This window comes from Scyliorhinus torazame, chromosome 8, assembly GCF_047496885.1.
Source record: "Scyliorhinus torazame isolate Kashiwa2021f chromosome 8, sScyTor2.1, whole genome shotgun sequence".
NCBI lineage: Eukaryota > Metazoa > Chordata > Chondrichthyes > Carcharhiniformes > Scyliorhinidae > Scyliorhinus > Scyliorhinus torazame.
This window is the reverse complement of record NC_092714.1, coordinates 38653882-38675290: the sequence shown is the minus strand read 5'-3', so window position 1 is coordinate 38675290 and position 21409 is coordinate 38653882. Positions and strand designations below refer to the sequence as shown.

The window sequence follows — 21409 nt, the reverse complement described above, 5'->3', positions numbered from 1 at the left end:
TTTTCTCAACCACTTTTTTTTTTCCACTGTAACATTAACAGAACCGGTCTCTGCAAACGTTACTTTTTATTCTGCAAGTTTCACTTAGCCCAGGTCACAATGTGACCACAGCAACCTCGGAAGCGGGCGGAGCGAAACCTCCCCCTTTTCAACTGGGAGCTGTGATGATTCACTGAGCACAGCCTGCAGTTTGAGGATTTCCACCGCCCTCTCCGGCAACCATTGGTGTGTGAGTACCGTCTGCACAAACGTGGGCATTTTGTTACTTGCGTTAATTTTCTTGCTGCGGCACGTGTTTGTTTCTAAGTCGCAAAGACCAGTCGGTGAGCTTGCAAACATCCAGGCAACACTTTTGGTTTCAGTGTATTTATTTCCTAATGCTCTGAATTGACCCTTGTGAATACAATAGTGAGAAGTGATGTAGCCTATGCTTTTAAAAAAATTGCATTGACTGGGGGGCGGAGGCCAGCCAACTTCACAGAGTCTGGATGCTTGCTGTTTTGCATAATTTAATACTGCAATCATACTGCAGTGTTAGAATTACTCGTGCGTGAGCCCGAGTTGGTCACAGTGCTGGAACAGGAAAATTGACAAAGCTATGGACAAGTCGCAGGGTAGATTCTGGGGTGTTACTAGGGTCATCAAGGTTGAAGGCATAAGTTAGCATTTTGTTTTGCTGTACAGGTTAAGGGTTACCTGATTGTCATTTGTTTTGACTTGTTTGTTTTAGAAGATCTGCAAGGTACACCGTATTAATGTTTCACCACTTAGTGACAAGGATAATAAGACAATTGCAAAAGAATTTGAAGGAGAGGTTCACAAAATTACATTGAGGGGCTAGGATGTAGAATTGTTTTGCTGCAGGTTGTTGAAGCGTTGTTCGAAAAGAGACATTTGCAAACATATTTCCCCTTGCCCATTAGCTAAACCTCTTCCAAATGTACCCTGCTCAAGCTCTAAATCTCTATTTTATCACTCATTTTCTCTGAAGGCGGTATAATCGACTTTGCCTCCTGTACAAATAGAATGTTGCTTTCATAACTTGCAAACACCAGTTTCCTAGGAGTTGACCTGGGTGCCCCTCCTAAAACTTAAACTTGTGGCAATCATTTGTACTTGATGTTACCCTACGTGTGTAAGCATGGTTTATGTACATGGATACTGCAAAACTGTACCTAACATAAACACTGGTTAAGCAGCATAACTTTGAATGTTACTTGTTCTCATTCTTCTTAGGCTAGAATCACTTGGCCCATTGTGCCTGCCACTCCCGAAAGAGCTACCTAGCTAGTCCCATTTCCCAGCCTATCTCTGTAGCCCCCTAAATTCAACACTTTGAAATATGTATCCAGCTCTCTTTTGAAACCTCCTATGGAATCCATTTCCACCACTCTCCCAGGCAGTGCATTCCAAATCCCAACACCTCTTAAGTTAATGAAATTTCTCCTCATCTCATTCCTAGCTCTTTTACTGAACATTTTGAAATTGTGACCCCTAGTCACTGATTCCAACTAGTGGAAATAGAATATCCTCCTTTTTCAGAATTTTGAACACCTCAGTAAGGTACTCCTTAATCTTCTCTGCTCTGACGAGAACAAGCCCAATTTCTCTAATCTTTCCTTGTATTTAAATTTCCTAATTCTTGGTACCAATCTCGTAAATGCACGAGGCAGACAAAGCACATATCTTGCTTATATCTGTTTTCATAGCTTGTTTTTCCAAGATTGCTTCTCTAGAATGGAACATGTCGCTGGCCTAAAGCCACTGGCTAAATCTTGCAGCGCGTCATTGCACATCAAGCGTGGCTGACCAGAGGGTCTTCCGCTTTTCCCGCACCTTGGGTGTGTTGGAAGGATTTGCAGGATGTCCATCAAACTCTTTGGCCGTATTGTGAATGCAACGTCCATGGTCAACAGGTCCTGAAATTAGACTGAAACTTAAGAGCTTCTGGCTGAGGATCAGGGACGTTACCCCCTGCACCACAAGACCTCCTTTCTCTTGTTCTAATTAGGCACGATAAAGAAAATTTATTTGTGAACATTATGCAGAAGGCCCTGAGAACACACTTTAAATGTGCTCCCAAAACCCAGTGAATATAAGCTCCATATGATCCTTGGGCACTGGACTTCCTCTGTGGCCTTGCCCTTATCTCATTAAACTCCTCCAGCGATACAGCCCATGACCCTTGAATTTTGATCTTTCATCCTTGTATGAGTTTCCATACTATGTTGGTGGTTGTGCCTTCAACTGTCTGGGTGCAAAACACTGGAATTCTTTCTCTAAACCTCTCCTGTGACACTTTAGAATGAACCCCTTTAACCAAACATTTCAATAGCTCCTTGTGTGACTTGGTGTCAGGTTTTGCAATCTCATCTTTTAATAATGTTCACAGAATTATAGAATGGTTACAGTACAGAGGAGGCCATTCGGCAGGCCTTCCAACTCTGCAAGAGCAACTCTGTTAGTCCCACCCCCCTGTCCTTTCCCCTTAGCCCTGAAACACTTGACTCTTCGGGTGCTTATCCAATTCCCCTTTTAAAAGCCCTGGATGAACCTCTCTCCACCAAACTCTCAGGTGTGCATTCCAGTCCAAACTATTTGTTATGGGCACGTTTCAACAGCCTCATTGCACCCGACGTGGTGTCGGGACGAAGCTGTTGAAACTTGGGAGAGACCCCTCGTGAGATTTGCGATGTTCGAAACGTCTTGCGAGATTTAACGGAGTTTCGCGGGATGTTGAGGTCTGGATCTCGCCCTCACTGGGTGTGATCCAGATATGCATATTTAAATGAGCTATTAGGGTCATCTAAATATACATTTGCCGGATTCTCCCAAAGCCCTGGATTCACCGGCTGCACATGGGAGATCGTTTAGTACTAGTCCACACAAATGTGGATCAGTCGTAAAGGTGGGTCTACCAGGCCATTGGAGACATCAAGGTTGTCGGGCATCGGGCAGTGGTACCCAGGCATCTTGGCATTGCCAGCCTGGCAGGGACACTGCCAGAATGCCAGGCTGGCAGTGCTAAGGTCCCTGGTTGCCAGGTTGCCTGTGCCAGGGGTCTGTGGGGGGCTCGAGGATCCCAGGTAAGGTGGGTGCAGTGGGGGAGGGGCGGAGGGGGCTCAGCTCGCCTGTGCAGGAAATTAAGTAATTGCGACCTTGACGGGGCTCCTCGCTGAGGCCAAAAAGCCGTAGGATAGCGGAGTCTTTCTCAGACTGCAGGCGCTGAGAAACACTCTGCTAAATGAAGCCAAAACTGGACATAGAAATGTTTTGGTTGAATCGCGCCCAATATTTTTTCAAGTAAGTTTTGAAGGTCAGAGGAACTGTAATTCTACAAACAACAAAGACAACTAAAACTCATCTTCCGCACAGATAAGGTTTGCACTGTAGGGCTTGATTGATTAAGGGAACTGTTATGCAGGAATGTTGGCCAAATTCAATTGCCTTATTTTCAAACTTTTGTTGCTGTTTGAGGGGGAAACTGCATTCTCTGTAAAGGGTCCAGTGGAAACATTTTAAGGAAAGCGAATGGTAGCAGAGATCTCAAACATCTGTCTACTGGTTCACGTGTTAAGTAAATAGGTAGGCAAATATTAACCAGGCCTCTAATTCTGTTATTCTGCAACCATTCTTGAGATGTATAACAGTAATGTTCGGAGTATAGTTAACCTGCAACTTGTGTATTACTGAGAAGTGAAGGATTATTACAGAAATAACTATGTAACTCCTAGAGACTGGCCCTAGTCTAAGTGTGTCTAGTGTGTATGATGCCTCTTTCCATAGAGGAGACATTCACGCGATAGAATGAAAATGAAATGAAAGTCGCCATAGTCTCAGAGGACCATAGGCTGCTCTCTCCTTTGAGAGAGAGCTGACCGGTGGTGATTTAACCTGAAGGTTACCACACCTCAGTCGAGGGACAAGGCTAGTGGCCCCAGACGATACAGGAATCGAACACGAGAATACCCTTGTGCCATATTCAGCAGAACTCAAAAAGTGCTAATAGTCTATTGGAATAATTGTTACAAAGTCAAATGGAGCTTGTTTGAATATTATGAGGAAGTGGATGCTGCTACCTGGCCTTACAAATGGTTATGTTAGTCACATGGGAGCAGAGATCTCCATCTGTATGTTGGAAGATTAGCTGGCGGGTATTGCATAACCAGTAATGTAAATCAGGTACTGTGACTATTTCTGTAGATGGAGTCCAAAGTGACTCTGCAGTCAATTGTCTCTTACTAGTTTTTTTGCTGATGTCCTGTGATTATATGGCAGATTTTGACAATTCATATATGGGGAAATCACCAATGCGCTGTGTCATAATATGCCCCCATGCACATCATGAGGTAAAAGCAGGCAGTGACAGACACCCAGGTGAGCCAATCAACATACAGAACAGAACACAACCAATCACCAGACAGAACACCAGAGGGGGGCTTCCAACTATAAAACACACGAAGCATCAGCACTCTGCCTCTTTCCACTGGTGACAACTGCAGTGACAGTCAGGGTGTACAAATCATTCAACACCTTCTACATGTGGATCAGAGCTAGCCTGATCTACATAGTTAGAGTTAGTTTACTTAGAGTAGTAGAGAGTCAACCCATAGGCAGCTGTGTGCTTCATTACTGAAGTTCAATAAATCTTATTGGACCAACGCCTACGTTTGCTGTATGCTTTATCGTTCATCTGCATCGTGTTGCAGTCCGTGTTACCCCAGGGTGAATAACACGACACGCTCATTGAGCCCAAATGACCTGTTTCTGTGATGTGGCATGTCAGATTCCATGGCAACCTGTGTTGGCAATTTAAACATGCAACACCAAGCACCAATCAATACTTGATGTCGGCACCCAACAGTTTAATAATTTAATTGGAAACTTCACCATCAAAAATAATCAATTTTGGTGATATTTATGTAACTGTTCAGTAAAAGCTTTGATTTAAAACTCTTTTTTTTTAACCCAAACCATAAAAACATAATGTAGAGTAATCAAATTTAGAGGTGGTATCAAACTAGGAGAGACCGTGAATCAAGAATACTGTATCCAATTCTGGTTGGCAAAAAATGATATTGAAACATTAGAGGAAGCATAGAGAGAGCTACAGGGCGATCATCTTCAAAGGCATGATTTATGACAGAAAGAGTGGAGGATTTAGGCTTTTCGATCTGGAATGGAGGGACATTGAGCGACCATTTCATGGAAACGACAGGACATGTAGAATTTAATAAATTAAGATGGGAAAGTGACCTTCTGCATCTGTAATTATCTTGTGGCTACATATTTAAGTTTATTAACTCATGCAATATATGGATTGTCAGGCAGAGCTAATTCTGTTGTTATTAATCTGAGTGATGGAAGTCATGAGTGGATCATGAGATCTTTCTGCCTGCATGACGCTTCAAATAACCTCGATGTCCGTTTCCTTAGGCGTCCACCCTTTTTTTTTAGTTTTGAGAACACTATTCTATTCCATCGTCTGGGATAATTTGTAAATTTGCAGACTTTCTTTTGAGGTTTGGTAGAAACAGTAAGAGTTTGTTCAAAAAAAAGTCTTAAAGTGCACCATTCCATTTTTTTTACTTTGTCGATGTTTTATCTTGGGCTGCTTTATAAGGTCAGATTTGAGAGCTAATGTCATTGAGGTCTGTTTTTAATTAACTTGTCTGAAGTTCCTTTCCTTGCTGTTTACATTTTGAACAAATGTCTCTTCATTTTATGTGCTGTCATGTTGAGTCTTGAGCACACTTTATCAAACCTATTTTTTTCGTGGGCTAGAACGAGTCTTCATGTGTTAGTCTGTTCAGATGTGAATCAGGTAATGGTGCTATTTGTTGATATTGTTGCGAGAAAATTACATGGGCTACGGGACGTGAAGACTGATATTTATCTTGGTAACTCTGCCATTGCGTCTGAAGGACTGATGATTGATGTGCCAGAGCAAGCATCTTGAGTGTAATTATGAAAGTGGCCCTTTTCACAAGCTGTGCAGCGGATCAGTGTAATAGGTGGCCTGATTGTGAACTTGAGCTGACAACCAAATGTAACGGACATGATTGCAATGTTTAGGACCATGGCAGAACGAGTGCTTATCATTGGCAGTGGAGGGCGTGAACATGCTCTGGCCTGGAAGCTGGCCCAGTCTCCTCATGTACTGCAGGTTTTGGTTGCCCCTGGGAATGCCGGAACAGCTGAGAGTGGAAAAATCTCCAATTCAGGTGAGGAGTTCTTGTTGCACGATTCTGTTTCAGATCAAGTATTTGAAATGGCGACGTATTTTGTTTGTTTCATGCTGGATACATGTTTAATAATAGTCTGCATCGGGCAGCACGGTGGCGCAGTGGGTTAGCCCTGTTGCCTCACGGCGCTGAGGTCCCAGGTTCGATCCCGGCTCTGGGCCACTGTCAGTGTGGAGTTTGCACATTCTTCCCGTGTTTGCGTGCGTTTCACCCCACAACCCAAAGATGTGCAGACTAGGTAGATTGGCCATGCTAAATTGCCCCTTAATTGGAAAAAATGAATTGGGTATTCTAAATTTTTTAAAAAACTAATCGTCTGCATCATAGCCAGGAGACCAAAGGTGGATGATGCAAAAGTAATTCCTAATAAGACTGCCATGGTCAATCGTGACCAACAAAGGGAAATATTTTAAGGAACACTGGTCAATAATGATTTTATTCTTTTGGCATTTTCAGCAATAATGATGCTAAATATTTTGGGGTTGGAATGACAGTGGAACTGTCAGCGTTTACCACGATTACTCTGTAAAAGCTGACTGCAATCTCTGGCACCTGAACATTGGAAGTTTAGTGCAGAAATCCAGAAGTTGCTGTCTGGAATATCCCACTCCCCTGCACGGTGCGCTGATGCAGTCTTTACAGATCCAATCAATGCAGGATGTGATTTGATGTGAACTTCAACATTTTACACAACATCCTCTACTGTAAAAATCATTGAAAATGTTAAGTCACGTTGAATGAAATGTAATTGAGTTTTTAAGAGTCATTCATTCAATGTGTGCTGTGCCTTTGCTCACCCTATGCTAACACTGCATCCTGAGCTGTTTCCTTGGCAGTTTTATCAGCCATTGCCTTCCACACTCAGGCACAAGGTGAGGTTGTAGATCCCAAGCTGGAATGGGAATCAGACCCATGCGTTTGGCTTATTCTGAAGCACACACTAGCCATTTAGCTGGATAAAATCAGCAGGAGTGACAACATCTGTGGAAAGAAAGAGTTAATGTTTGGAGTCCACATGACCCTTCTACACAGAAACTTAGAAAATAGGGGCAGGAGGAGGCCATTCAGCCCTTTTGAGCCTGCACCGCCATTCATTATGATTATGACTGACCACCGAGTTCGATACCCTGAAACTTCCTTCCCCCCACCCCTCCATATCCCTTGATCCCTTTAGCCCCAAGAGCTATATCTAATTCCTTCTTGAAATTACACAACATTTTGGCCTGAACTACTTTCTGTGGTAGTGAATTCCACAGATTCACCACTCTCTGGGTGAAGAAATTTCTCCTTGTCTCAGTCCAAAAAGGTTTACCCCTTATCCTCAAACTCAAACTATGACCCCTAGTTCTGCACTCCCCCCACCATCGGGAACGTTCTTTCTGAATCGACCCTGTCAGAATTTTATTATTTCTTTTGAGATTCCCTCTCCCTCTAAACACCAGTGAATATAATCCTAACCGATTTTGCACCTCCTCATATGATAGTCCTGCCATCCCTTGAATCAGCCTGGTAAACCTTCGCTGCCCTCCCTCCAGAGAAAGGACACCAAAACTGCATACGATACTTCAGGTGTGGCCTCACCGATGCCCTATACAATTGTAGCAAAACATCCCTAATCTTATACTAAAATCCTGTCACTATGAAGGCCAAAATACTATTTGCCGCCTTTACTGCCTGCTCTACCTGTGCGCTTGCTTGTTCTGCCGCATCTGCCATGCATCTGCGCCCCCTCGCCCACCCTGCCAATTCCCGCTGAAGAATCTCTGCATCCTTCTCACAGCTCACCCTCCCACCCAGCTTTGTATCATCTGCAAATTTGGAAATACTACGTTTAGTTCCCTCATTGACATATAATGTGAATAGTTGGGGTTCAAGCACAGATCCCTGCGGTACCAAATCAGATGGTACAACTCATATGGACTTGAATTGTTGGGTGGGATTTTCTGCACGCCCCCATGACGTGTTTCTCGGCAACAGAGGCAGCCCACCATTGACCGGCAGCAGGATCTTCTTGTCCTGCCAGCAGGGTTTCCTGTTGTATGCAGCCCCCCAGGAAGTGTGGACTTGCAGTCAGTGTGTTTGGTGTACTTTCCAGATCAAGGAATTTTAGAATCTTAGTCCACAGTATTTAACACATTTATAATTTGAATATATTTAGAATTTGAATATGCTGAATCATGAGTGTTTATGCTAATATGGCATGAAATTGGAGAATTTTCTGACTTTTCAGATTTACAGCTTTCACATTTTTAAATATCTAGCCTGTTAATTAGAATTAGAAATTGCAATCTAATCTCTGGATCTGGGTGGTCATTGCAAAACACCGACATTGTTCACCTGGCCTCGAGAAGTTAATCAATATGTTGCTGCATACAGACCTTCGGTTATCTCTTAATTTTAACCAACCCTTTTGATGTTGACCATTTAGACTTATGCAGGCCAGTAAATTACCTACTTGATAGAAACCTAGAAGCCTAGCAGTTACATTTTTTAGGGGGCAAAGAAATACTTATCATGAAACCTTATTAAGGTTGCGGATGATGTAAAAGACTAATTGAACCAATGTTGACACATATTTCTAACCTGGAGGAATTCAAAGTTGCTTCTGACGAATCCCACTAAATCAGAAATGCCTGGATCTAGACAGACAGAATTTTATGGGTTCTCCCACCAATGGGATTTTCCAATCCCACCGAAGTAATGGATGTTTGAACGGCTTGCTGTATTTTACAGCCCTGCCCCACTGCGACAGGGCCATAAAATTCTGCCCAGAGTTTTAGAGAATCGGGCAACGTTGGTATAAAGCAGAAAGGCAAAACTACAAACTACTCCACTTCTCTGACTGCCATCCTTGGAGAAATTAGTCACAAAAGTGTCATCATCTTTTAATTCCGGTTTCATTAACACATTAAGTTGATGGGAAGATGCGTGGCTTTATTTTTAGTAAACCGTAAAGCTTTCTGTCAGTGGGACCTGAAACTGCCAGACCTGCTGAGTTTATCCAGCATTTTCTGTTTATACACCCTGTGTATCGGTGTGTTCATGATGAATCTGATCAAGGCTGCAAAACTAATTTGTGATTTAACATCCTGTGAAAACAATTGTTTCTCTTTTTCTCCTTTAGCTGTATCTGTCAGCAATCATACAATTCTTGCCCAATACTGCAAAGATCACAACATTAGCCTGGTGGTGGTTGGGCCAGAGGCTCCACTCGCTGCAGGTAAGCACAAGGCTCGGAAATTATGCCATAGGAGAGTGGCTTTCAGTTGCTATTTTGGTGGAATCAGTCACTCTTTAGGAATAAGTTCCTTGCTCCCCTTTTGGCCTGGTTAACAAAAGTATGTTGTCTTGCTCACCGGTGTCTCATCATATATTTAGGCCCTGGATCTATTGATAAAATTACTGGATCTTTGTAAATACAGTACTCCACAGGGTGATTCAGATTAGTAACTTTTTTTATACATTCATCCATAAATCTCGTGTTAACTTTGACTCGAACAAAACTGTAGAATTTTAGTTTTCTCTTCCATCTAGGGTGGAATTTTATATAGGCGATGGGTCAAGTCTCTGTTGACTTGAGAGCTCTAGTCACCTACTTTTGGGAAAGCCTGTGAAATTAGGTGACAATTGGGCACTTGGTGGTCCTTCTTCAGGATCAAGGACCCCAGGGATAGAATTCCCACTCCTTAAGAGCTGTCAGCCAATCAGAGGTTAGCAGCTGTGCATTGCTCGGGGTGAGTGGTTGCAAGAGGGGAAGGGTTGCGGGGAAGGGAGGGGCTTCAGCAGCAAGGGTGGGGCGTGGCTCTCCGTACCCTCCTACTTCCCAATGGAAGGCGGGTCCCTCGATCAGGCACGCAGTGTCTGACAGCGAGGGACTGTCTTGGAGGCCCACAAGCAATCCCGACAAGGATTGCTGGTCCAGGCTTAATCGGGGCACAGGTGGGAAGGCAGTCAGTAACCAACAAGGCACAGCGTCCTCCCGCCCAGTTAAGTGCAACCTCCCACCAGTAGTCTTGTCTCTGAGGCGGGTCCTAATCTCTAGAGCACTGAATCGGTGGATTGGAGTGCAGGAAAGATGATAACTGATTTGTTTCATTTTTAGTGTTCTCATTTTCTTTTGGAGAAGCAGCTTGTTTCGGCTCTATACCTTCCAGAAATGTTGGGAATTGAAACCCATCCCTCTGCCCTGTAACATGACAGCATGTCTGCTTTTGTGTAGAATTGGCTTGAGGTGCGTGGTTGAACATAGGAACACAGGACTTGGGAACAGGCGTCGGCCATTCGGGCCTTCGAGTCTGCTTCGGACTTCAATAAGATCATGGCTCCATTGGTTGTGGTCTCAATTGCACTTTCCTGTCTGTCCCCGTACCCCTTGCCTTCCTTGCCTGTCATTGATCCTGTTACCTTCAGAAGAAGCTGGTTGGTTAGCTGGACAATTTTAACAGAGCAATAGGTCACCATGATGTTCAAGTCTTATCCACTGCTCAGGCTTGTAGCAATGTTCAACTGTGTATCCGTGTTAAGATAATCCGTAATTAATTAAATAGGTTTCTTCAGAGTGTTGCTAGCATTTGACAGTTCAGTTTATAATTTGAGATGATAAATTTGTACTGTAGGTGCAGTCTAATTTTGATGTACAAATACAGTCCAATTTTTTATTCACAGTGTGACTTTTCCTTTGTTAAGTTTGTGTGCAATTCTCTTCATATCTATAAAAAAGAATAAACCTAAGGCTAGTATCAGTCCACATGGGGAGGTGGTGGCGTAGTGGTATTGTCACTGGACTAGTAGACCAGAAACCCAGGGTAATGCTCTGGGGACCCAGGTTCGAATCCCTCCATGGTAGATAGTGAAATTTGAATTCAATAAGAACCCATGTGGTTCATTAATGTCCTTTAGGGAAGGAAATCTGCTATCCTTACCTGATCTGGCCTACATGTGACTCCCTAAAGGACAATTAGGGATGGGCAATAAATTCTGGCACAGCCTGCGACGCCCACATCCGATGAATGAATAAAACAAAATGCAGCAAGGGCAGCACGGTGCACAGTGGTTAGCACTGTCGCTTCACAGCTCCAGGGTCCCAAGATCGATTCCCGGCTTGGATCACTGTCTGTGCGGAGTCTGCATGTTCTCCTCGTGTCTGCGTGGGTTTCCTCCCACAGTCCAAAGACGTGCAGGTTAGGTGGATTGGCCGTGTTAAATTGCCCTTAGAGTCCAAAGGGGTTGTGTGGGGTTGCTGGGTTACGGGTATAGGGCGGAGGTGTGGGCTTAAGTCGGGTGCTCTTTCCAAGGACTGGGGCAGGCTTGATGGGCCGAATGTCCTCCTTCTGCACTGTAAAGTCTATGTCTATGTCTATGACCTGGACAATATCCGGGCTTGGGCTGACCAGTGGCAAGTAACATTTGTCCCAAACAAGTGCAATGACCATCTCCAACAAGGGATCCATTGCTGATTTCCCCCACCAGCAACTTCCTGGAGGCTACCATTGAGCAGACACGCACGAACAGACTCAAAAACAGCTTCTTCCCCGCTGTTACCAGACTCAACATCGAGGGTCGAAGGGCCTGTACTGCGCTGTAATATTCTATGTTCCTAAACGCCACTTTTATGGACTGACCTCATTAACACTACACCCCTGTATGCTTCATCCGATGCCGGTGCTTATGTAGTTACATTGTGTACCTTGTGTTGCCCTATTATGTATTTTCTTTTATTTTCGTTTACATAAGAACATAAGAACTAGGAGCAGGAGTAGGCCATCTGGCCCCTCGAGCCTGCTCCACCATTCAATGAGATCATGGCTGCTCTTTTGTGGACTCAGCTCCACTTTCCGGCCCGAACACCATAACCCTTAATCCCTTTATTCTTCAAAAAACTATCTATCTTTATCTTAAAAATATTTAATGAAGGAGCCTCTACTGCTTCACTGGGCAAGGAATTCCATAGATTCACAACCCTTTGGGTTCCTCCTAAACTCAGTCCTAAATCTACTTCCCCTTATTTTGAGGCTGTGCCCCCTAGTTCTGCTTTCACCCGCCAGTGGAAACAACCTGCCGCATCTATCCTATCTATTCCCTTCATAATCTTATATGTTTGTATAAGATCCCCCCTCATCCTTCTAAATTCCAACGAGTACAGTCCCAGTCTACTCAACCTCTCCTCGTAATCCAACCCCTTCAGCTCTGGGATTAACCTAGTGAATGTACTTAATGACCTGTTGAGCTGCTCGCAGACCAATACTTTTCACCTCGGTATATGTGAAAATGAACAAATCCAATCCAATCCAAACTCAACTGGAACAGTCATATAAAAACTGTGGCTACAAGAGCTAGAAATGCTGTGGGGAGTAACTCGCCTCCTGATTCTGCAAAACCTGTCAATCAACGACATGACAAGTTAGGAGTATAATGGAATACTCCAACTGCCTGGATGAGTGCACCTCCAACACTCAAGAAGCTTGACACCATCCAGGACAAAACAGCCAACTTGATTGGCACCCCTTTCACAAACATTCACCCACTCCACCACCAACAAACAATGGCAGCAGTGTGTACCATCTGCAAGATGCACTGCAGCAACTCACCAAGGCTCCTTCGACAGCACCTTCCAAACCCACATCTGCTATTATCTAGAAGGACGCGAGCAACTGACACACGGAAACGCCACCACCTGGAGGTTCCCCTCCAAGTCACTCCCCTTCCTGACCCAGAAACGTATCAACGTTCCTTCACTGTCGCTGGGTCAAAATCCTGGAACTTGCATCCCAGTCACACTGAGGGCATAGCTATACCACAGGAGCTGGAGCAGTTCAAGAGGCAGCTCACCATTATTTTCCCAAGGGAAGTTAGAGGTAGGCAATAGATGCTGGTCAAGCCAGCAATGTTCGCATCCTATAATCCTACCTCAGTCAGTTTAAACTTGAGGATACTCAATGCAACATCAAAAAACTGGGCCCCCTACAAAAGTTTGATTGACTGGGCTAAATAACTAATTGCATTACTTCCTAGATTGCATTATCTTTTATTTTAATTTAGAGTACCCAATTATTTTTTTCCAAGTAGGGGCAATTTTGTGTGGCCAACCAACCTACCCTGCACATCTTTGGGTTGTGGGGGTGAAACCCACCCAGACACTAGGAGAGTGTGCAAACTCCACACGGACAGTGACCCAGGGCCGGGATTCTAACCCGGGTCCTCAGCGCCGAAGGCAGCAGTACCACTGTACCACCGTGCTGTCCTCCTAGATTGCATTATAAGGAATTTTTCTTTTAACGTGTTAGCTCCTGAATATACATCATAGATTATCATAGAATTTACAAGTGCAGAAGGAGGCCATTTGGCCCATCGGGTCTGCACCGGCTCTTGGAAAGAGCACCCTACCCAAGGTCAACACCGCCACCCTATCCCCATAACCCAGTAACCCCACCCAACACTAAGGGCAATTTTGGACACTAAGGGCAATTTATCATGGCCAATCCACCTAACCTGCACATCTTTGGACTGTGGGAGGAAACCGGAGCACCCGGAGGAAACCCACGCACACACGGGAGGACGTGCAGACTCCGCACAGACAGTGACCCAAGCCGGAATCGAACCTGGGACCCTGGAGCTGTGAAGCAATTGTGCTATCCACAAGGCTACCGTGCTGCCCCTAAGGGTTTGTGATTTCCAGGAAGTAATATGCATTTGATGGGGCTTGTGTAATCCCTTTATGCCGGCTATAAATCAGTTTATTCTTTGTAACCTACCAATTCCCAGTGTGATACCTAGTGGTCCCTAAATGCATCTTGTAGAAGTCCAAATAAAACACCCATACTTGAACTTATGACCAGGGTTTTGTTAAGCAACATACATAAAGCGTCTTTAGGCCCTGATTTTTGACTAGGTTTAGTGAGTGGTGGAGGAGGACATTTTTCATATATATGTTTATATTAGAGTTTTATAATTATTTTAACCAATAACACAAGTGGTACAGTACAGAACACACATTTCTGCAAACGTAAAACAGAGAAAGACAGTATAAATTCAGAATAGGCGTCCTTAAGAACGAACCGATCAGAAAATTGCGGGGGGTGCGGAGAGGAGGAGGAGGGGAAGGATAAGGCTACACAAATATGATAGGGTAACATATCAAGGTGCATACCTTTTATGTATAGTAAGATCGCAACTTGCAATATGGCTCATGGGAAACCTTGCAGGAGCAAGTCAGACAAAATGGCGCCCAAAGATTTGAGAGGGGTTCCACATTGCTTTATGGAATGTATCAGACTTAGAATGAAGCATAGACATTAGGAATTCCATAGGAATACATTCCCATGACTAATATTATGCCACTTTTGAATCAAAAGATACTTGTCACTGATCTATGCGCTGGGGATATTTTTCCGAGCTGCAAAAGTTAGGATGTTATACAGCCTTTTTTCAATAACATCAATAATTCTCCCTAATCTGGAAGACCCGGAATTAGGAACAAAGGATCAAATTCTAAGGCCCTTCAAATATTCTCTCAACTCCTTAACCACACCAGACTAATAGGATTGAATCTTGACACGTTCATATACAGTGTATATAATCATCCTCGACTACCATGCACTTTAGGCACATCGAGATTACAGCAGGATCAAACCTGTGTCTCAAACTCTGTGATATGCAATATGTGTAGTATCTTGAACTGCGTCTCTTTCGTTCTGTTGCACACCAAACGTTTATTGACACAATCCCATATACTACCCCATGTCTCCTCATTAATATTAGTTGCAAATTCTCTTCCCAAGACTGCAAGGTACCCAATGCACTAACAGAGGATCGAGAACGCAAGGTAGCATAAAACTTGCTAATTAACTATTTGGGCTCTGCAGAAATCAGGATTTCTTTCTACTGAGGTTAAAACAGAAGGGGTTAAAATGCAAAGTTGGCTTATTAAGGATAAAGTCTGTAAGTTGCAGATACTTAAAAAAGGAGAGTCTCGGAATGTCAAATTGCCAGCATAGCGTGATGAATGAAGGATTTTCAGATGTATTGTATTATAGGTATTGGTCCTGTAAGCATTAAAACCCGGGGGAGTGTGTGTGTGACTGCTGCAGTCATGGCCGGGATTCTCCGAAACGGCGGCTAAGTGTTGACTCCGGCATAAGCACCGGAGCGTTTCATGCCGGCGTCAACGGCTCCTTGATCAGCGATTCACTTACCTGAAGGGGGCCAGCTCCGGCTGCCGTTACGGGGCCCTGCACTTCCGGCCGCGGGTCTGTGCAACATGGTGGATCCAAACAGCGGGCCAGCCCCAACAATATAGCCCCCCCCCCCCCAGATCGCGCATGCCCGCCGATCGGTGGCCCCCGATCGGAACCCTGGCCGTCCTGGAGGACCCCCCCCCCCCCCGGGTGACGGACACCCCGCCCCTGCCAGCGGAACCATGTTGGAACCACGTCGGCGGGAACTCGGCCAGCTGCCGGCGGAGAATCGCCGCGGGGGCTTCTTTCAATGGCCCCTGACTGGCGGTGATTCTCCAATTCACGGGAAGGCGTCGGACCTGATCGCGGCTCTGACGCCCTATTCTCCGCTCCCATTTTTACCAACCAACCAACCTTTGTGGCCCACGCCGGCTAACCTTTACGGCCCATGCTGGCTGACCTTTTGTCCAAAGTTCTGCATTTTTTTCTTGTAAAGTTTTTATCAAATAAACCCACCCAGAACTTGTAAAAAATAAAATAAATGAAAAAAATGAAATGAATGAAATAAAATGACTAAAATAAAATGAATAATGCCCCCCCTCCCGAACTTGTAAAAAAAAAAGCTGCGACCGTTTAAGAAAAAAGCGGCCGCACTGCGCCTGCGTGCCTAATCACCGGCGCGCATGTGCATACTTTTGCGCATGTGCACCGGTCATCGGGCACGCATGCGCAGTGCGGCCGCTTTTTTTTTTACATGTTAGCGCCCATTTTGAAGGCCGCTTGCAGCAGGCGTTATTAAAAGCCAGCTGTTGCGCGCGGATTTACGCGATCGTGAGCGCAGCAACGGACTCTGCGACCCCCCCCGACACCCGTGGGTCGCGCTCCCGAGTTGACAATGTCTGCTCTAGACTGCTTGCTGAGATAGTTGTACCTTTTCTGACTCAGCCAAGCATTCATAAAGAGCCCTTGAGAAAATTATTAACAAACAAATATTGAAACTACTAGAACAGATGCTACAGCACTTAGCGTATCAATCAAAACAATACAGCTCACACATGCAGCCAGTTTTCTTCCCACCGTCCAAAGGGCAGGGGATCAAAAAATCCCTACAGATCATGGAAGAGCCAAATCTTCTGACTGTACATGCTGGCGGGATCTTCCGGTCCTGCCGATGGTGCAGCACCGCTCCCGGTTTCCCAGCGGCATGGTGTGGATTGAGTGGGAAATCCCATTGACAGCAGAGGGACCAGAAGATCCCACCGCCGGCCGGCTGGCTGGCTTTCGCAACCGAGAATCACACCTCAGAGAGACCAGAAAATCTCGCCCAGGGTTTATCCATCCTTCCACAGCTTTTGTGTCTATTCCATAGACTCCTGATTCCCCCTGTGGGTTATGGCCCTTCCAAAAATGAAAATAGGATTCCGCACCAAGTTTCCCTCATGTGTGAATCATTTCCTCCTCTCCCCTATTGGCAATAATTGGGTCTGTTGGAAATGGGGCGTGACTTCCCCATCTGGATCCTGCCCTCTATTTTGGAAGGTCCGTGGACATTAGGATTCTGCAAAAACCCTGTCCTTAAAAATAGTTCATGTTCTTTCGAAGTAGTGTTCTATTCTTTTTTTTTTCCAATTTAAGGGGCAATTTAGCATGTTCAGTCCACCTACTTTGCACATCTTTGGATTGTGGGGCGAAACCCACGCAACCACGGGGAGAATGTGCAAACTCCACACGGACAGTGACCAGAGCCGGGATCAAAACTGGGACCTCGGCGCCGTGAGACTGCAGTGCTACCACTGCGCCAGTAGTGTTCTATTCTCGGCCTTTCACTCTGTGAAGGATCTCAATTTCTACAAAGGCAGGGATGGGGAAAATAATCCAAGATTCCGAACCAATATCTTTTTTAAAAAAAAATATTTTATTGAAAATTTTTGGTCAACCATCACAGTACATTGTGTATCCTTTACACAACAATATAACAGTATAAATAACAATGACCTGTTTTATAAACAAAGAATAAATAATATATAACAAAAACAAAAACTAAAACTAGATGGCAACTGCCTTGTCTCAGATAAACACTCTCCAAAAATATGATTTAACAGTCCAATATACAATTATTTATAGCAACGACCTATACATATTATACATATATATTAACAACCCTGAGAGTCCTTCTGGTTCCTTCTCTCCCCCCCCCCCCCCCCCAAAAAAACCGGGCTGCTGCTGCTACCTTCTTCTTTTCCATTCCCTCTATCTTTCTGTGAGGTATTCGACGAACGGTTGCCACCGCCTGGTGAACCCTTGAGCCGATCCCCTTAGGACGAACTTAATCCTTTCCAGCTTTATAAACCCTGCCATGTCATATATCCAGGTCTCCACCCCCGGGAGCTTGGCTTCCTTCCACATCAACAGTATCCTGCGCCGGGCTACTAGGGACGCAAAGGCCAAAACATCGGCCTCTCTCGCCTCCTGTACTCCCGGCTCTTGTGCAACCCCAAATATAGCCAACCCCCAGCTTGGTTCGACCTGGACCCCCACTACTTTCGAAAGCACCTTTGTCACCCCCATCCAGAACCCCTGTAGTGCCGGACATGACCAGAACATGTGGGTGTGATTCGCTGGGCTTCTCGAGCATCTCGCACACCTATCATCTACCCCCAAAAATTTACTGAGCCGTGCTCCAGTCATATGCGCCCTGTGTAACACCTTAAATTGAATCAGGCTTAGCCTGGCACACGAGGACGATGAGTTTACCCTACTTAGGGCATCCGCCCACAGCCCCTCCTCAATCTCCTCCCCCAGCTCTTCTTCCCATTTCCCTTTCAGCTCATCTACCATAATCTCCCCCTCGTCCCTCATTTCCCTATATATGTCTGACACCTTACCGTCCCCCACCCATGTCTTTGAGATCACTCTGTCCTGCACCTCATGCGTCGGGAGCTGCGGGAATTCCCTCACCTGCTGCCTCGCAAAAGCCCTCAGTTGCATATACCGGAATGCATTCCCTTGGGGCAACCCATATTTCATGGTCAGCGCTCCCAGACTTGCGAACTTCCCATCCACAAACCGATCTTTCAGTTGCGTTACTCCTGCTCTTTGCCATATTCCAAATCCCCCATCCATTCTCCCCGGGGCAAACCTATGGTTATTTCTTATCGGGGACCCCACCAAGGCTCCCGTCCTTCCCCTATGCCGTCTCCACTGTCCCCAAATTTTCAAAGTCGCCACCACCACCGGGCTCGTGGTGTATTTCTTCGGTGAGTCCGAACCAATATCTATCCAATGGCAGCCTGCTTTAAAAAATAATGTGCCTGTGTGAATGTGGTTTGAGCCTGTGATTTGGTTTTGCCTACTTCTGTCGGCGGGGAGAAGGACAGGGAATGGCACTAAGTAAATTGCTCTTTTCGACAGCCAGTACAAACAGGGCGGTCCGAATGGCATCCTGTGCTGTAACCATTCTCTTGATTTTTTTTTCTCCCCCTCTCTCTCTCTCTCTCTCTCTCTCTCTCTCTCTCTCTCTCTCTCTCTCTCTCTCTCTCTCTCTCTCTCTCTCTCTCCTCCTCCTCCTCCTCCTCCTCCTCCTCCTCCACCCCCCCCCCCCCCCCCAAACACCACCACCACCTTCAACCTGCTCCAGCACAAGTCACTTTTGTGCTTGGAAAGGGAGAACGGAAAGAAATGGAAGAAATTGAAAGAAAGTTTTTGTTAAAAGCTGCTTAAATACCTAACAAATCCCAGTGTTCACCATCTGTTTGTTTCTTGACTCTTGATGTTCTTCAGGAATTGTCGATGACCTGACAGCTGCTGGAGTGAGGTGTTTTGGCCCATCAGCCAAGGCGACACAATTGGAATCTAGTAAGCATTTTGCCAAAGACTTCTTGGATCGACATGATATCCCTACTGCTCGATGGAAAGCTTTTACAGACCCCAAGGAAGCGTAGCTACATCCAACAGTAAGAAGGGCATTCATCTACACTGTGCATCAAATTGAGATTCTTATAGAATGCCAAAGGCCTTCCTATTAATGTTAATATGTCATGAGACTGAGCCTCTGCAATTTAGTGTTTACCGCATCAGAGTAAATGTCAAAGCTTAATATGTCAAATGATGGTCTTTTCTTGCAAGTAAAACATAATCATCCTGTGAAATTTCGATTTACTTATCCCTGTGTTTTTGCAAGTCAGGAAATCCAAATTACATTTAGTCACAAAATTCAAGAAAATTGTTTGAGGCCCCATTACTGTTAATAAAATTGCGTCGGTTACAAATCACAGCAGAGCATATGATGTACATCATTAGCCCTCTCACTTTGCTCTGGATTGCTTCCTAGTGTGTGCATACACTATATGTTTCTTTCTAGAAAGCCTCTTAAACACCATGTATGATGCGGAGGTGGACGATATTGAGGAGAATTCCATGTCTTGCGATGGATTTATTGTTTATTTCTTTCAGTGCTGATTTCCCTGCGCTGGTAGTGAAAGCAAGTGGCTTGGCAGCTGGAAAAGGTGTTATCGTAGCAGCTGACATAGGAGAGGCTTGCAAAGCAGTCCGCGATATAATGCAGGTATGTCAACGTTGAGTTTTGTGTAAGGTTTTATCCTTTCAAAGATATGTGGCTCTCCATGAATGAAAGGAAAACTCCTGGCATTGTTCCTTCGGCGGCCTTCTCCTTTGAGGATTTGTTTGATGACAGTAGTACGTTTGCTCCAGGTTTGCTCCCAATGCTAAGCCTCTGATTCAGAACTTGAGAAATAAGAGTGTGAGGGGGAGAAATCTGTTCGCTGTTCAAGGACGTGTGTAGATTCACCAGGGCAGGCAGTGCCATGGGCCAAGTAGCATATCAGTTATATCAATGAAGAGGGCAGCATGGTGGCGTAGTGGGTTAGCACTGCTGCCTCAGCGCCGAGATCCCAGGTTCGATCCCGGCTCTGGGTCACTGGCCATGTGGAGTTTGCACATTCTCCCCATGTTTGCGTGGGTTTCACCCCCACAATTCAAGGATGTACCTGGTAGGTGGATTGGCCACGTTAAATTGCCCCTTAATTGGATAAAATGAATTGGGTACTCTTTATTTTAAAAAAATAAATTAAAAATTATATCAATGAGGAAGACCATTTAGCTCATAAAATGAGAAGCGGAGTTACATGGAAGCTCACACAGTACCGATGACTGCAAAAGTAGCTACAGAGAAAGCAGGACTGGAAGTTAAAATTGTAGAGGTTGGGGAGTGGAGTTCACACTGATGGGTGTAGTTTACACGTTATCTGTGTCACGATCTACGGCGATGGTATCTGCGAGGGTATCCCAACTTGAAACATCGGTTTGTGGGCAGGAGCAGTGTGAAATCTCAGTCAGAACAACAATCCCAGTCATCATTAAACAATTATTAAAGACTCTTTATTAAAGGAAAGAAAAGGCCACTACACACGAACAGGACTACAATACTCTAGGCCAATAAGGGTGGCACGGTGGTGCAGTGGTTAGCATTGCTGCCTCACGGACTCGTGAGGACCCGTGTTCGATCTGTCCGTGTGGAGTTTGCACATTTTCCCCGTGTCAGCGTGGGTCTCACCCCCACAATCCAGAAGATGTGCCGGGCAGGTGGATTGGCCACGCTAAATTGCCCCTTAATTGGAAAAATAAAAAACAATACTTGAGGACAATTACGCACATGAGTCACTAACCAGGCACACAGTTTATGTAGAATGTACCACTTTGTGCCAAAATATATCTTCCGATCCCGGAACCCCTTAATACTCCCTCTTTCCCCAAACAACATCCAAATTAAATAAAGCTGTAAGTAAAATCCAGCTGACAGTTGCCACACAACACAAGGCTGATAATCCAAGTTCTGGAAACTTATTTTCCTGATCCAGCGAATATATTATAACTGCAATTATGAAAGTTTTTGCACGAACGTGGCTTGTGACTTAGATGTAAAACTGGTCTCTCAGGCTGTTCGATGTAAACTGGCCTCTGCCTGCTTCTGAG

General features: G+C 45.0%; 1 protein-coding gene across 1 annotated transcript in view; it reads left to right on the top strand.

The window, feature by feature from the left end:
* The first annotated feature begins 212 nt into the window (after positions 1-212).
* Positions 213-21409, top strand: part of gart (phosphoribosylglycinamide formyltransferase) — a 62297-nt gene continuing 41100 nt past the window's right edge. Inside the window, 6 exon segments of the mRNA XM_072513396.1 lie at positions 213-323; positions 6076-6224; positions 9370-9465; positions 19199-19355; positions 19357-19371; positions 19871-19982. Of these exon segments, the coding sequence (XP_072369497.1) occupies positions 6080-6224; positions 9370-9465; positions 19199-19355; positions 19357-19371; positions 19871-19982 (525 nt within the window). The 5' untranslated portion in view covers positions 213-323; positions 6076-6079.